Source organism: Rhipicephalus microplus, chromosome 2, assembly GCF_043290135.1.
Source record: "Rhipicephalus microplus isolate Deutch F79 chromosome 2, USDA_Rmic, whole genome shotgun sequence".
Classification (NCBI taxonomy): domain Eukaryota; kingdom Metazoa; phylum Arthropoda; class Arachnida; order Ixodida; family Ixodidae; genus Rhipicephalus; species Rhipicephalus microplus.
In genome coordinates, this window is record NC_134701.1 from 294,256,731 (window position 1) to 294,273,693 (window position 16,963).

Below are 16,963 nucleotides of genomic sequence, written 5' to 3' on the forward strand. Positions count from 1 at the left end.
TGCACGCTGTGTGAGCCCGTGAATGTGGTTGTCACATAGTGACAACCGCACTCACAGAGCATGTCGAAAAGACAGGCCACAAGATAAACTGATACAACGCACCCATCATGGCTATAGAGAAGAATTTGACGCTACTCAACCTCAAATCGCTGATCATTCAGACAACACACAATCAATAGATCGTATGACACACTAAACCATGTGTCCTCCCAAACTTTACATCATGCGCTCAATGCTACACAAGAGCCTGTTGCTCAGCCGTCATGCCGTTGTGAACAAGGGATCTGTGCGAATCCAAAAATGTCATTCTTGTTTTGTTTTGACATTGGTCAATGACCTGTTTATTCAACAATATTGAGATAGCAGGCCCATTTCTTTTTCCTTCTGCTGCAGGCTGAAGACTATAATTCACTGTAAGGGGGCTGGCACGCTCTATCATTGAACTTTGCCACCAGGGGACAGTGTGATCCTGGATGTTTGGGAAACAATTCATTATGCAGCAAAATAACAAGCTATATCCATATTTTTTGGTGCAATGACTGTCAAGTGTAGAATTACACTCCTTATGTAAAGCTTTCTTTGTCTTCTTTTATGGGGTTTGGTGTGTTTGCTCAGTCCATTGATTACTTAATTGAGCCAGTCTTGTTGATAGTGCAACACAGTAAAACCTTGATGATACAATCGAGGTGGATTCGAGTAATCTTGAGTAATTTGGCGGTTAAGAAGGCTTCTGGTCAGCAGATTCATGGAGGCATTTCTTCGATGCGTGTGACTTCTCATGAAAACAAAAGAGCAGAGCAGAACACATAGATGGAAGAGAAAGCAGAGAAAGAAAAGAATGGACCGAGAGAGAAAGGAATGGAGATCTTTTGCACCATGCTAACTAAGACCATGCTCATCAAAACCTTGGTAATAATATATGTCCGCCTCAAGTTCTGTTATTAGTCCAGCCTTGTACCACCAGTGCGAAGTGCTATTTTTTTTTTATCGTGAGCATGGCGTGTGTGTATATATTGCATTTTCCCACAATGGATCGGTGTTTTCTTTCACTCACTCGTCCTCCTGTTGAAATTACCCCCTGTCATTTTTAGAGCATGGTCTTAACGTTGCTCATGTTCTACTATTTATTTTCTTAGATGCACTTAGTTTAGCAATAATGTTTAGTATTGTATCTACAAGGGCTAGTTGTATGGCAAACACTTTGCAATTAGTTCGGGAATGTTGAATTTGTCTGTTCTAGCCCTTGTGGCAGGCTGCACTTCATAACAGCAGTTATTGCTACACTTACAGCTAGTAAAATAATGTTTCCTTGTTCCAGGTGCTGAAATTGAGTGGATGGGAGGTACCCTTCATGGAGCGAGTACAACAGACGAGGCTTCAAGAGGTGTCCTACCTGAGAAAGTTCTCGCTGCTTGACTCTGTGTTTGGTTTCTTGTGGACCTGTGCTCCATACTTGGTATGTGTCACTAGCTGGCCCTTGTTAGGCATTAGTTAAGACATTAAGAAACGTCTTCACTGGTATGGAGTGAGAAGGGAAATAATATAGTGACATGCACAACTAGATCAACTGAAAAAGTTTCGTGAAAAAAGATAAAAAATGTCTTTAGAGCAGAGGATTTCGTCTTGTTAGAAAAAAACTTTCTCTGTTTCCCAATATGAAGTCTTATTTACTTCACATGCCGTCTCCTCTACGGGCCTGAAAAGGCCCACAGTATTGAATAAATAAATAAGTAAATTAGTGAGGATTGTTCGGAAAGTTGTTAGTAAAAATTCAAGAAAGCAGGCTTCCAAGAACAATTGCTTGGGGCACTGTAGGTGAATAAGAATGGTCATGGTGATAATTAATGTATAAAAATGTCATTTGGTTGAGGTTAAGCTAGAAAGTGAATCATTGCATCAAAAGCTTCAGGGAAGTAAAAAAAACACCAAGATTTGCATCTGACAATAAATAATTAGTGAAGCAGAGTCCAGTCGAACGCGGATATATTATACTTGAAGCGGATCATGGATTAGTACGATATATGAAAAATTCAATCGATAAAAATAAGAGGCCCTGAGAGCTTACCTTGAGCGGATCGTCACTTACAATAGGTGCATTCAAGTATGACAAGTAATTCCACACACACACCGCAACAGAATGATTTATTGGCGTGAAAAAAAACGCAAACCTTGGCTTGCTTCTTCGTTTTTAAAATGTTGAACACGCTAGTCTCCATCTTATTACAACTCGAGAAATGCTTGGTATACGCGCGTGTCCTTGTCTTCTTCACCGGTTTTTGCAATTTTCGCCATCCCGAAGCCTGCCTTCCGGAAGCAGTTGACCACTGTGTTTGTCTTCACTTCTCGCCAGGGATTAAAGATCTCCGTGGAAGAAAACTTTGCAGAGATTTCTCACCACTGCTTTGTCATCCACTGCTGGATGTTCTGGCTGCTGACAGCTTCGCTTTTGTCAAAAATGGTTTTGCCAACGATGTTGTACGCTGCTTAAATCGGCAAAGCCACCTGATGTTGTTGGCAAAGTTATTTCACCAAGTGCAGCGGCAAGCCATTTGCTTTTGGCGATCAGCATCGGGCCATTCACATGTTCTCTTCGCGCACACTTCTAAAAATCAGGCATAGAGTGTATTTTCTACATTCCCGTGGGCAGAAGCATGCACATGACAGGCTTCTGACGTTTGCTGCTTCGCCGCCTTTGCCTTGATATCTGCCTTGTTTTTCAACAAGGTACTCGGAGTGCTCCGTGGTATCCCAAAGTCGTCTAGGACGGTCGAACATTTCTCGCCCAATTTAACACGCTGAATAGCGTTAAGCTTTGTCGCAAAGTCAAGGGTCTTGCGCTTCTTGACGCTGGCCGTAGCTATACGAGTAGTCGACAATTCAAGGAGTTCAGCGGCTTTGCCCATCATGCATGCAAAAGAGAAATGCTGCATATGCGGTGGTATGTAGGCGACACAACAGCGGAAGCAACAAAGCACTCACGAGGCAATGGCCACTTGCGAGGGCAACAGCAAAAGGCACGAGCTGTGGTTGGCTGATCAAACCTCTCAAAACAGCAACAAAAAATAAAAGGTGGAAGGAGGAGGACGTCAGCACCTTCTTTTCACTCTCTGATCCGACGCGTATACGGAGAAAGCATGAAAAAGAGAAAGAACGCAAAAAACAAAAGTTCCGCAAATTGGGGATTGTGCAGCCCTTGCCTTTTTTTGAGCGTTGCGGGTTTTGGTGGATGCGTAGTGCCGCGCGAGCGGAGGTCACTGGGCGCTGCTGTGAGTGCCAAAAGCGCGCTTTCCAACTCGCGCGCGGAGCCGCGCTACTGCTGAGATCGCAGGGGGGGGGGGGGGGGCAATGTTGAAGTGCACCTTCCAGCTCGCACGCTGTTCGATATGTCCGAAGGTCAAGGGAATAACTTGCGAGTTCGATATACCCAAAAATTTTATATATGTGGGTTCGATATAACTGTGTTCGACTGTATAGTAAAGTGTTGCAAATTTTTAAAAAGCAGTGTTGACAGGAGCTGTGGAATAGATTCAGATTCTAAGAAGTTTACATGCAGACATTGATGACACATTTTTGTTTGGCATGCCAGTAAGTGGGATGAAATGATAGTTTTCAGGAAATCCCGGAACCACCTGCCCCATCTTCCGATCATTGGCTAATTTAAGCACTGCAAATAATGTCTAAATGTCTTGGCCAAGACAAATAAATGCCTGAATGCGTCAGGATTTCTGAATTTCTGAATTCAGAAAATCTGGAGCTTGGAAAGAAAAACAAATGTTTGCTCAGCTCAAGGAAAAACGTAGATCCTTTTGTTTGAGCAAGTGAATGCAGTACAGCCAGTATTAGTGTAAAGCTCTACAATTGTGTTACAATGTAAGAGCAAGTAACTTATGTATGGGCCATGGAACATTCATTGTGAATTTTGTATTAGTCCAACCCCAAGGCTATGGGATTGGATTGCCCAAAGGTGCACCAAATGAAAATATGCATCATATGTTTTCTCTTAGGCTGCCCTGGCGTCTTTTGCCACCTTCCTAGCAGTCAACCCATCCAAGCAGCTAACACCAGAGATTGCTTTTGTCTCGTTGGCCCTCTTTGGTCTGTTGCGATTCCCCATGGGGATCCTCCCTGATGTCATCTCCAAGTATATCAGGGTACGTGCTGTGTAGTGAATGTGTGGACTCCTTACCAGTTGTACCATGAATTTCGCTTTGTATATAACCTTGTGCTTTAGACAATGGCCTTGCATCTGGAGTACAGTTAAGGTTCAAGGCACATCATCCTCATCTACCCTGAAATGGATTTATCCGAGAGGTTGAACTAAACAAGGGCCAAATAAAATATTGACGGATCATTTTTCAGGCAATATTTACTTGATTCCAGCAAACTCCCAGATCACATGTGCATTTGCTTTTTGTGTAAAGTAAGGAAACTAGTTTAGAAACACTGCTGGAACTCCTAGGCAAATAATAAATATAATGTCCACTGAAATTTGTAGCAGATAACATGTGGTGAGCTTCTTGCTTTGGCAATAAAAAAAAAACATGAAAGCAGTATTTACGATTGCATATTGTAAATTGACACTTGTCCATTGTCTTCTGCCACTGATCAGTTGACGAATTGCAATGGTCCTTCACATGGCAGATTGTGCCTTAATTGAATGGCTCTGCAACAGCTGCTAATGGGATGGTGGCTTATACTTAGGCTATGTTGCTATTTCGTCCTGTGGTGCATGCAATCCTCGGGATAACACATGACAAAACAATGCAAACTGATATATATATTTCTGGTATTTGCTTGAAATTTATGCCTGAATACAGCTTTCTTTGTAGTACCGAAGCATCCTACTGATAGTGCATGCCATGTGGAACCAAATTTGTTACAACATCCTTTATGGCAAGCATTTTTTTGTGTTTTTTTTTCATTCAAAAATTTTTAGATGCACAGTAATTGTCTCGAAAGAAAACGGCGTCACGGCTGTGAAGTGGTTTTCAAGGTCCCAGTGCTCTTTAGTCCCAGTGAACCACAAATATAGTGTAGACATCCATGGTATGTTTCTCGTGGACATTGTAAATGTCTCTTAGATATTCATAGAAATTCAAATTACAAAGATTAGGTGTACCCGCAACTATGAAAAGCTCGGCCGAGTAAGGTTGCAGGTATGTTGCACGTGGACACTGATTAGACATTCAATAGATGTTCATAGACATTGTCATTTAGTAAATAAAAGAGTTTTTTTATGCACTTCGTACACTTACTGCATGTTGTTGGTGTGTTATACCTGTGGTCCCATGGCAGTCTTGCTCATTGCCGCTTATAGAAAGCAACAAAGGCGTGAGGCTGACTGGATTGATTGATATGTGGGATTTAATGTTTCAAAGCCACCACATGAGAGACGCCGAAGTGGAGGGCTCCGAAAATTTTGACTACTTGGGGTTCTTTAACATGCACACAAATCTGAGCACATGGGCCTACAGCATTTTCATCTCCATCGAAAATGCAGCCGCCACAGCCAGGATTCGAGTCCGCGACCTGCGGGTCAGCAACCGAGTATCTTAAACACTAGACCAACGCAGCGAGGCTGGCTGGCTTGCTGTCAGATGACAAATTTATGGCCTGCGTCATGGTGTTGACGCTTTCTGTAAGTATAGCACACCAGCTAAGAGCCAGACTGCAGTGGGAGCACAGGTCTGTAGCACACAAAACTATACATGCAGCAAGCTAGAAGTAAGTGCGAGGCTGGGAATAAGTCTGCTTTGTTTCTCTTGAGCTTCTTTTCTTCCTCAATTTCTTTTTTTCTTTCTCAGGTTTTTCTGCCTGTATTTCTCCTCTACTTTTTAATCTATTTCTCTTGCCTTTTGTATTTTTCTTCCTATTTCTTCTTTTTCTATCTCTCTATTTCTCACTTGCTTCATCTTTTCTATCTTTATGTGGTTTTTCTTGCGTTACGACAAGTGACGACAGCTCAGGCCCTGAAAGTGCTTCACACTTGCAAACACCTTCGGGCTGCATGACTTTGGGATATCATGTACGGCAGCACTAACGCCACAAATGTTAATTTTAAGGTAGTTCGCATGCTTTATCTCCTCATGCATGTAAGTGTATGCATCGTGCATGCTCGAATGTTACATGCTCATTTATGGTCGAGCACTTTCTAGATTTTTCGTGCCAGTATATATTTATCATTCTAAACGCCAACTAAAGTGGTCTTGGAAGACAGAAAGTTCTGCGATGCATTTGATGCTGTGAGCACGTATATGCGACATCATTTACAACATCCAGTTTTTGTCTAAGAGAGAAGTGCATATGACGTTAATAATACGTAGGTTCTCTAGACTATATATAAGGATAGCACAATATGGGATATCGATTAGATGTTATCGATAGAGGTAGACGTATGAATCTTATTTCTATGTTGACAGGATAACAGTGGTTCACTGGGGTTGTATGAATCGAAATCTGGACATACCATTGGCTGAAATTGTGAACATCTGCTTATTATGGGGTTACCAAAAAAGCAAGATAATAAATGGCATTTTTATGTGTTGCATTTCGCACAAGCACCACAACAACAATGAAGTGAGCAAGCAGTGTGCTTACATTTGTGGTTCACATTTTGCGGATTATGCAGCGGTCATAGAACTTTTTCTGAAAGTTGTACTTTGCAACATTTTTGACACAGCAAGCTTTGCACTGGCAGCAAAGACTGCAGTAATCGTGGCAATGTTGTGTATTTTCTGTTGCAGTAAGGTGCATCTATTTCCTATCCTGTGTAAGTTAAGCCATGGAGTTGTCTGGATTTCAAAACTGAGCTTTCCAACTAGTATATTTAACGACCTCTGGTGTAAACAGTGTATTGTGTCTAACTATGCATATTTTGAAGTGTACCACGCAGGTGCAAGTCATAAAAATGAATCTTAGTCACATCATTACACAACCTTATGCACGCTTATGGCATTTATTTAGTCGTCTTCTTTAACTGGGCTTAATATTAAAGTATGGAGAAAATCAGAAAGCGTATTCTACTATTATGTAAAAAAAACAACTTGCTCACAGCAACAGATTATTAAGAAGCAAGAGCCTAGCTTTCGTAACATTGTTTAAGCACGATGTATGAAGCTTATGTCATTGACACTGATAGAGCATTCTTTCTGGGTCTTCTGCTAACTCGATATATTTTGGAGCAAGTACATGTCATTTGAGTGCTCTATGCTTAGTAAGGGTAGGATGCTTGAAGGTTTTGTTGTGTTTACCTTTTTTTAAAGTTTGTAGTGTCCATGGGACGCCTGGCAAAGTTTCTTGGGGAAGCGGAGCTTGACAGGAATGCAGTTGGCACAAGTCCAGAACAAGGTCATTGCTGTTTCTTCAGTGCAACTTTTTCCACCCATGTACTGCCCTTTCAAGGTGCAATTGCAGTAGTGTTGGCATTTCTGAGTTTCTAGAAGGTCCATTTGGGATGTGATTCGCGCACACTTTCAACGTCTTTTGTCGGTGGTGATAGCCATTATTTCGTTCACGGCAGGTAAAAAAAAAGATGCGCAACACGATTGGTGCCCTGCAAATGGTATTCGACATCCCTGCGCTCTACAATGGCTGTGTATTGAACAAGTGGCCCATAACACACGTATAACACAGGTTACACCTTACAATCCAAGGTCTAACGATACATCGATTATAACGACCATATTTTGGTGCACATACCGTATTTACTCGCATAATCCTCGCACTTTTTTGGGTAGAAAATCGATTCGAAGTTGGGGGTGCGATAATTACGCGGGGAAAACTTTCCACGAAAACGTACAGAGCAAAAAAGAAAACGAAATAGCCGCAAGTCGCGATTCTCACGGCAGAACAATAAGAGCACAGGTTCAACATAAGGCAACATTTATTTGAGACACAAAAGGGGCAATAAAATAGACGAGAATTAGAATACTGTACGCAAAGCTTGTGGGCGTTGCAGGCATAGCGGTAGCGTTCGTCGCTCAACAGGAGTCCGCAAAAGGTAAGGTAAGGACGTCAGTATTGGGCTGATGGCCTTTCAATAGAATCGTCCGCAGTTACCTTCTGAAGAAATGAAGTTTACCATCAATCCCAGTCTCAGGCACACGGAAGGCCCAACACGTCTGTCTTGGTGGCTTTCAGCTGCCGTCACCAGTAGCGAACACGAAACTCACCTACTCCGAAGGGCTTTTACCGGCGGCCCTGTTGCCGTTGTTTAGTGCATGATCAATCACTTTCAACTTGAAAGCAGCCGTGTAGCTTCTGTATCGCCCCATAACGTAACAAGATTACAGACATAACATAAAAATCATGCCGCAACGCTCGCTTGCCACTTTGGCTTGGATTGGGTTTAATCTCGGTGCAATAATAGTAGTACACTCTATGCTTAGGAGATGGCGCCAGACGGCGCACGCTATCTTCATCAGTGGCTGGAACGAGCAGAGGACATTATTGCGGCAATTTTCGGGAGTGCGAGAATTATGCGAGTGCAAGGATTACGCGAGTAAATACGGTACATTTTCTTATACTACCCATTCATACTTGGCCCACACATAGCGAATATTTTTGAATGCCTCTCGCTTTTAGAATGAACATTTAGAACATGGTTGCGATGAAAATATGGCCGTCGGGATGAGAGTTTTGGGAAGTCGGTGCCCATTAAACACCTTTGCGTTTACCGAGTGCAGAATGATCGCACGAGCAGTAGAACAACGAGCGCATGTCATGCTTCGCTTATGAAAGCGATTGAGGGAAGGGTGTGGGTACATCCGCTTGATTTCGCTGCGATTTTGCAAAAGCACTTGTCAGAAACGCAAAATCTATGCAGTTCTCTGCACGTCAGAAATGCAAAATTTATACAGTTCTGTGCACACTCTGCACTGTTTTGGGACGCTACATCCGCGCGTGGCTGAGCATAAGCGACGCTCAGCTCATGATGTTCTATTACACAGGGCAGCATGCTGCCTAACATGCAGGTGGTTAATGAATGATTCATGTGCAGGTGGTTAGTTAATGCAAATTAAGTTCTCATTAATTAATGAGGAAGCAGTGGATTTAGTTTTATACCCTATAGTCTTTTCAGAACCCCCCCCCCCCTTTCAACCACTTGCCATGATGGGGCTCAGATCTTGCTCTTCACATTGGAAATTTTTTTGTCAATTGATATTTTGGATGAAATAAGACACTTTCTGTTTTGTTCAGTGTGGTGTCTGGGTTTCTGTTCTGGTTTTGTAACCGGTTGGCTGGCCCTTAGGGGGCGTTGTAGATATGTGTATATAGCTACGCTTGTGTGATATAAAGAGAGTTCCTGCTTGGCTACCGGCTGCTGCATACTTCTGTTCTTTGTGCGTCGCGTCCGACACACGATACTATATTTAGCAGGGAAGAGAAACAGATAGGGAACATTTAAATAAAATTTATTTTTGAAGATTCCTTTTTAAAATTTCTGCAGTGAGTGTCAAAATTTCAAATGTGATTTTTTCAGCTTCACATTTTTTGTTAGCTTGACTAGCCTTACGGAACTTTTCATTATGTGTTTCTAAACCAATTTTAATAAATGTTGTACCGTTAAACTCGTAACAAATCAAACTGTGGAACTATGCTTTTTCTTTTTGGCTAAGTTGAACATATAAGATTTTGTGAACAATAATGTGAGCTAAATACACTTTAGCATTATGGAGCATCAATACAACGGAAAGTTTTTATAGAGTCCAGCCTGCTTATAACGAACCTCAGTGTGACGCGGCATCGTTCGCTGTATCCCGAAGTTCGTAATAAATGAAACACATCTTTTTAAAAAATCTGCGAGTGAAAACACAAACTTTTTAGCCCCAGAAATCCGTGATGCTTGTGTTTCGAAGACCAGAAGAGATAAGGGCGGTCTCGAGTTTATTTAAGACATAAGTGCTCGTTCACCGAGGTTCATGGCGTAAGCTGCATGAGGCACCATGGCTCCAAAGTATCGTCGTTCTCGCAACCCGATTCCTCCAAATCGCTCTTGCCACGTACTTCATTCAAAATGCCCCGATTCGTGCACGGTTCCGCAGTGTCAACATCATCATCGGCCGTAATTAAACCATCGCAACAGATGTCCCACCCACTCTCCCAGGTCGGAGTCGACGACGCGCTGCCACAAATCGCCACCGCAGTTCGGAAGCTTCAGGCTCGGCATTGGTACTGACGTTGACGAAGTTGGCCTCGCGAAAACAGCTTCGCGCGCATGTAGTCGTCACTGCCGCCCACGAAATATTCACCATCTCCACAGCTGAATACCGGTACGCCCGAAGCGGCAAGTTGGCTGCCAGGTAGTCAACAGCTATGAGCAAGCGCTTCGCAATGCGGCAGCTAACCCGCGGATTACACCCTAAGCCAAGCGGTCACACTTTCAACGTTTTGTTGAGCGGCAGGAAAAAGCGTGCAAGGCCTCCCGTCCGCCATCTTGACCACACACGCACACCGAGAGCGAGCAAGAAGCGCACACGCAACACGCATGCCAGAACGCGTGGTACAGCTCTGGGCCCATTTCCTGTCAGAAAACGAAACTAATTCGAGCCAGCATGGCGGGCGCCGCGGAGCGGTAGAGACGGGCGAAGGCGTTGTGATCAAGAGAGGAGAGCAGACTTCCGAGAAAAGGGCAAGGAGTTGTGATAAAGAGAGGGGAGGATGAAGTGGAAGGGCGACCTTGAAAACCAAAACACGCGGGAAGGAGGCAGGTTGGGTAGCTTGCTTGAAAGGTTCGCGAAACTCGCACTTGGAAATAGTGTCTGCGCGCGCAGAAGTCAAAGCATGGCCGCCTGGATCGATGCGTGCGGTGGTGTTCGAAGAATCAGCGGCCGTGGTCAAAAAATCGTTTTGTTGCACCGGCGGGTTGTGTGGTCTCACCAACTTTGATAGTTAGCGATTCGTTCCGTGCAAATTAACAGCCGTTTTCGTGCTTCCACACGCATGCGGAAGGCATGCTGAGACAAGTGTGAAGTGAGCAAGAACAAGTCAAAGCAAGTGAGCAAGCAAGTGAGCAAGAACACAAATCAAATCGCGAATTGTCAGAGCCGGTGGGGTAGCGTACGCGTGTGCACTTGATGCAGACTATCGGATACAGTTGGTGGCCGACGATGTTGGCAGATGGTCTGGTCACTCCAGGCCGGCGACGCTAACGACAGTACCAGTGATCAAAAACTGGGTAGACGGCAGACCGGTCTCCGAAAAATCGGTGGCAGTGTGAAAACACGGGCCTCTACTGGCGATGCGGGGTGTTCAGAGTAGCGGGGGGATAAAGGACGGAGGGGTGCGTAACAAAAAGCAGTCGGGGCATGAAGGAAGGAAACAACTTTCCTTCCGCCATGGGCTGGGGATAACGGCAACTAGAGGGTTGCGGAGGCAGGGTCGGCGTTTAACAATAGAATGTATGGGCACCTCGCCGATGCCTGATCGGTGGTCGAAATTGGTTTCTGAGGAAATCTGCAGACCGCTGACTCCGTTCGCTGCAATCCGATCAGCGGCGCTCGGAGATGTTCGTTGTAAGTGCCATTTTGTGTCATTGAACCAATGTATATTTTCACGGTCACGCGGATTTTGTTCGTTTTAAGCGAAAGTTCGTTTTAAGTGGGGATGTTATATGTGGGCTTGAGTGTATGATGATGGATATAAGCATCAATATAAATAGCAAAGCTCCACATGGCAGATTTTTGAATACAGCTGCATTTCAAACTGAACCAAAAATATAGATAAAAAGTGCATTAATCACCCGTAAGAAACTACCTAACTATACTTTACTTATTTTATTATATTCTGATAAATACTTGAGGTACAATAAAACTAATTACATTTTGGAAAACAGGAGAAAGAAACACATATACACACTTAAGTGCATTAAAATATTTCTAATAATAAAAATTAATTTTAAGACTAGCGTATCCTCTTAAACCAAACAATGTTATCAAATGCAAAAAAGCCATCAATGCAAGACGTGATAACTTTATCTGGAATAAACTTTGTGGGGTCTTGAAATGAGAATACCGACGCTCTCAAAACACATGGAGACGGTAGACACGGTCGGGCAAACCAGGACATCGTGTACATTTACTCAACTATACTTTTAAACCTATCATATCGCCAGACGAATCAAGTACGTCACTAGTTACACGCTAAAACAATCTTATACAATATTCCAATATGCTAAATCAAACATAAGAACAAACACAAGGTAACGCGAAGGTGGCTTCGCCGATGTTTCACTAACTGCGATACAGGAGACGATCCTTCGAGCCAGCTACCGCACACCAAAGAGACTCACTCATGTCTTTTTTGCTGCCACTGCTGGCACGACCTCATCTTTTCATCCACTTTTCTTTTTTCACATTTATGTTACAATTACTTCTAATTACATACCTTATACATTCCCTGATTGTCTGTTACTTCTCACTAATATTGGGTCCTTGCTTTTGTTATTGTTTTGCAGGACACTCAGTCACTCTAAAGAATGCAACACTGTCGTGGTCCAGGGAAGAGGCTCCTGTTTTGAAGGATCTGACTCTGAGTGTCAAAACAGGCAGTCTTGTTGCAGTGGTGGGCTCTGTTGGCTCAGGCAAGTCGTCACTGCTGTCTGCAATCCTGGGGACACTAGAGAAGGTGTCAGGCACTATCGATGTGGAGGTCAGTACGGGATGATACTTGAGGATGGGGAAATAATCTGCCACATTTTGTGTTCTCTGCCACTTGAAAAACTTGTAGGCATTCCTCGTTGTTAATGGTTTAAGTGAGAATGGCCTGTAATTCATGAAAAATTATTTCTTTTTAGCCTTGCTACTAAGCCGTCCATCACTTTTTGTAGCAAAGATATGGAATGTCATGAATCTTTCAAACTCTCATCACATTACTGGTGGCTACTGCCCCTTGATGAGTTCAGCAGAGCCACTTGAATTTTTTGCCACTGCAGCGGCACCCTTTCTTTGGTGGTACTGGGAGGGTAAATGGGAATCGTATATGGGAAGGTGAACGGGAGTCAGAAACGACCGCATTGTAACTGGTCCTGCATTATAAGTTATTACGTTGTAAGTGGTCTGCATTGTACCTGCAGGTGGGTATGTGCCATAAGTATGCAGGTATGTGCCACAGTGGATGGACAGTTTATACCCAACCAGGATCATTGAGAACAGGCATGAGTAATTTTAATGCGTGTGCCAATCAAGTATCCTACCACAAAGCCACGCCAGGTCTTGGAACTATCTATCTAGTAGACTGCAATGTTCGTGAAACATCAATTGTGGTTGCAGTGCTGGCTATTCAATTTTATAAGTGTTACATATGTACTCTTATGATACTGCCAACACGTTGAATTGATGTCAGTTGTAGTTAAATGCCATCTGCTCAAGTTGACTTATGTAGCAGTGTCCATGACTATCATGCTTGTGAGCACCAGCGCTTCATATCAGCCTACATTGGATTGATGTCAGTCGTAGTTAGGTACCATCTGCTCAAGTTGATTTATGTAGCAGGGTTCAGGACTATCATTCTTGTGAGCACCAGCACTTCATATCAGCCTGCCGCTGCTGGTGTTCCAAATATCCATGTTGCTGTTGGCATCTTTACGCAACTGGAAACAACTGGTTTTATATAATATATGTGGCTTTTTAACATGTCTGTGCATGCATTTATACACTCAAACCTCACTATAACAAAGTTGAATCATGCATGAAAATAAGTCCTTTATATGTGAAAGTTTGTTATAAAATTTTATTCCTAACACTATATCTATGGCAAGACCATTTTTTATTTACTATGTTACAACTGATATTTCGTTATATAGAGGTTTGAGTGTACATATCTTTAGCACCACTTGGTAATGTTTCACTCAATAGAAATTACAACAAACTCACCTTCCCTCCGCATGCTTCGTATAACATGTATTTGCCAAAGATTTGGCAAATTTTTTTCTACTTAGCTTTTATTTGATGGATGTGTGACATCTGCCACACAAATTGTTGGTCATGCACTGCTTGGTATGATTGTGGTTGAAAACACCCCTGTAGGTACACTTCTTTCCTTCACACCAAAGAAGAGTCGTGCACAAAGACCTGAAATAATGCTGCTGTTTTACATTTAAGGGCCGCCTGGCGTATGTGCCACAACAGTCCTGGATCCAGAATGCCACGGTCAAGGGTAATGTGGTCTTCATGAATAGACTGGATGAGGACCGTTATCGGGAAGTCATAGAGAGTTGTGCTCTTCTGCCAGACCTGGAAATACTGCCTGGAGGAGAAAATACCGAGATTGGGGAAAAGGTACTCTTTTACACATTTGCTTTTGCTAGTACCATTGATGCTGTGCTCAGGGCTGTCTCTGACTTTCGAGAGAAATTCGCCAAACGACGAGCAATATGTAACCAAAGGTCGCCATTTTTCTTCAAATTTCGCCAATAAGGTTGCCCCTCTACATACGTGTGGTGGGCCTAGTAATAAATATTCCTAATTTTGTATAGCCCCATGGAGTATGGTACCATCGATAAGCCCTAAATTATGTTGACATTTTTAATGCCAGTCACATCACCCGCTTCACCATGGGAGCACTGAAAAAGGGCACTAGCAGCATGAATAATAAAAGTTTGTGATGGTTTCAGTTGTGATGGCTGAACCCTCTTTGTAAGTCTCCAGGTTTCTGCTCTGTAGCTAAGTACCGGCAAGATACAGCTGTTATATACTTTTGTCATGAGGAATAGTGGCAATCTACTTGTCATAATTTGAGAGGGCTTGCCAAATGTGCTTCCCCCCATTCTTATTCTTCCAGTAACTTCGATCTCGTAGTTCAGCTCCTCGGTTATTACCTGTCCTAAAAGACGTAGTTTTTACAACTTCAAGTGCACTATTACCTATCTTGAAGCGCTGTTCTCTTCCAAGGTTGTTGTACATTACTTTCGTTTTCTGCAGATTAATTTTAAAACCTACGTTTTTGCTCTCCTTGTCTAATTCAGTAATCGTGAGTTGCAAATCGTCCCATGAGTTACTCAGTAATGCAATGTCATCGGCGAAGCGCAAGTTACTAAGGTACGCTTCATTAATTTTTATCTCTAACTCCTCCCATTCTAGGCTTTTGAAAACCTCCTCTAAGCGCGCGATAAATAGCATTGAGGTGATTGTATTCCCTTGTCTTACTCTCTTCTTGATCGGTATTCTGTCACTTTCTTTATGGAGCACTATGGCGGCAGTTGATCCTCTGTAAATTTTTCTCAGGATGTTTATATATTGTCACGGGTATAGAAAGGTACCTCAGGCACAGGTGCTGAAATGAAGCAGAAGGAATGAAGACGACGATGTTGTTGAGGGGCTGTGTCTGGACTGTCCTGTTGTCCTGCATCCTTGCACACTGTGTGCAGTGTTAGCCCAACCGGCAATAACTTATAATATACTCCCCGTTACATATTTTTGGTTACAAGGAGGTTTAAAATGCGCGGTTCTCCAACGAGCTTTCAAGGGGAATAGCATTTACTTTGTTACATTGATTATTTCATTATATCCCATTACGTTCTAACAAGGTTTGAGTGTAGACTTTTGGAGACATTATCTCAGGCATTTGCAACGCTGTTTATTTTGTTTTCCGTTATCACCTCTTCCGCGTTGCTCTCAGATAACTTCTTCCTGTATTATCTCGACCCTGGTGTTCCAGCTGCATGAAAACATGAAGGTGGCGTCTTACCGGAAATTTTGACCACCTGTTTATTAACGTGTACCTAAATCTAAAGTTCTCGCCTCTACAATTTTGCCACCATTGAAATGCGGCTTTCACAGCCGGTATAGAGAACTCCACAGGGGCACGGGTGGTGCCACACGGATTTTGATCTTCGACATAAAGGGTGGGCCTTACGTTATCAGAGTAAAAGCTTCAGACGTTCCTCTTCTTAAAACGTGAAACTGCAAGGTGCTCTTGAGTTTAGGCAGCTCCGTAGTGTAGCACTGCTCAATATAAACGACTCGACTTGGTATAGCTATTCACTATACGCAATGTATACAGCTCATAGCTCAGACCATGTGTCCTGTGCCGATTATTTACGTGTTCACGTGAAGGATGTTGCCAGGAAAAACAAAATTTTCATTGTGTAAGCATTTTGGATGTTTCATCTCTACAGAAGCTACCGCCAAAGGCTCGGGCTATTCGTGGCACCGACGAGGTTTGCCAGTGCTATTTTACGTGCCTTAAGAAAATCCACTTTTCTTCCAGCGAGAACAGCGATCAAGTCAAACCTTTCTCAGTGGTAACTCTAAGTGAAGTTGTTTAAGCGTCACAACAAGTGTTTGATTCTGTTTCGAATCCGAGAATACAAAGCACTAAACACGTTCTCTGTCATTGCCGTAATAAGAGACGCACATAAATCTTTCTTAGTTTGTACCAACTGTTGCCTGCTATTTTGCTTCTTATTTTAAAAAACAGCGTGAATTTTCACAAGCCAAAAGGTGTCATCACAGCACTGAAGGAAGCATTTTCAGCACGGCCACTTTGGCCTGCTGTATTTCGTGAACAATGCAAATGAGGACATATAATATTGAAATCGTGTATTGAGCAACATGTTGTACGTACTTTCATAAAAATTTTGGTTAAATAATCTTGGTTAATGTATAATGAAACAAGAAGAAAAAATTTCAACACGTTTACAGTTCATAACTAATTCGCCTGCGAAATCGGAAGACATTACGGCCAGCAATAACGAGACGCGCATGCCGCAATCTGGGATCTGAGAATCTGGGATCAGTTTTTATAAATAAAATTTTCCGTTCCGTGTACCACTAATATACCCTCATAACATATAAAAAAAACAGACAAAGCAAAAATATCGTTCTGACACGAATGTTCGATCTCTCATGGAATCATTCCTACTTCAAGTTTGAATACAATTTTCAGTTTTGTTTGTTGTTCTTGTTGCTGTGCAATTTGAGAAACCAAACTTGTGAAAAGAAATAAAAACAAAAAAGCTGTAATT

At 42.7% G+C, this 16,963-nt stretch overlaps 1 protein-coding gene across 6 annotated transcripts in view; it reads left to right on the forward strand.

Annotated features, from left to right (window-relative positions):
* Positions 1–16,963, forward strand: part of LOC119178251 (multidrug resistance-associated protein 1) — a 303,221-nt gene that overhangs the window by 183,138 nt on the left and 103,120 nt on the right. For 5 of the 6 annotated variants that reach the window (XM_037429456.2, XM_075882282.1, XM_037429448.2 and 2 more), the window contains exons 13-17: positions 1,319–1,456; positions 4,005–4,151; positions 7,263–7,347; positions 12,455–12,648; positions 14,100–14,276. In XM_037429456.2, the coding sequence (XP_037285353.1) occupies positions 1,319–1,456; positions 4,005–4,151; positions 7,263–7,347; positions 12,455–12,648; positions 14,100–14,276 (741 nt within the window). The remainder of the gene's footprint in view (positions 1–1,318; positions 1,457–4,004; positions 4,152–7,262; positions 7,348–12,454; positions 12,649–14,099; positions 14,277–16,963) is intronic. The other variant, XM_075882283.1, reaches the window with a different exon arrangement.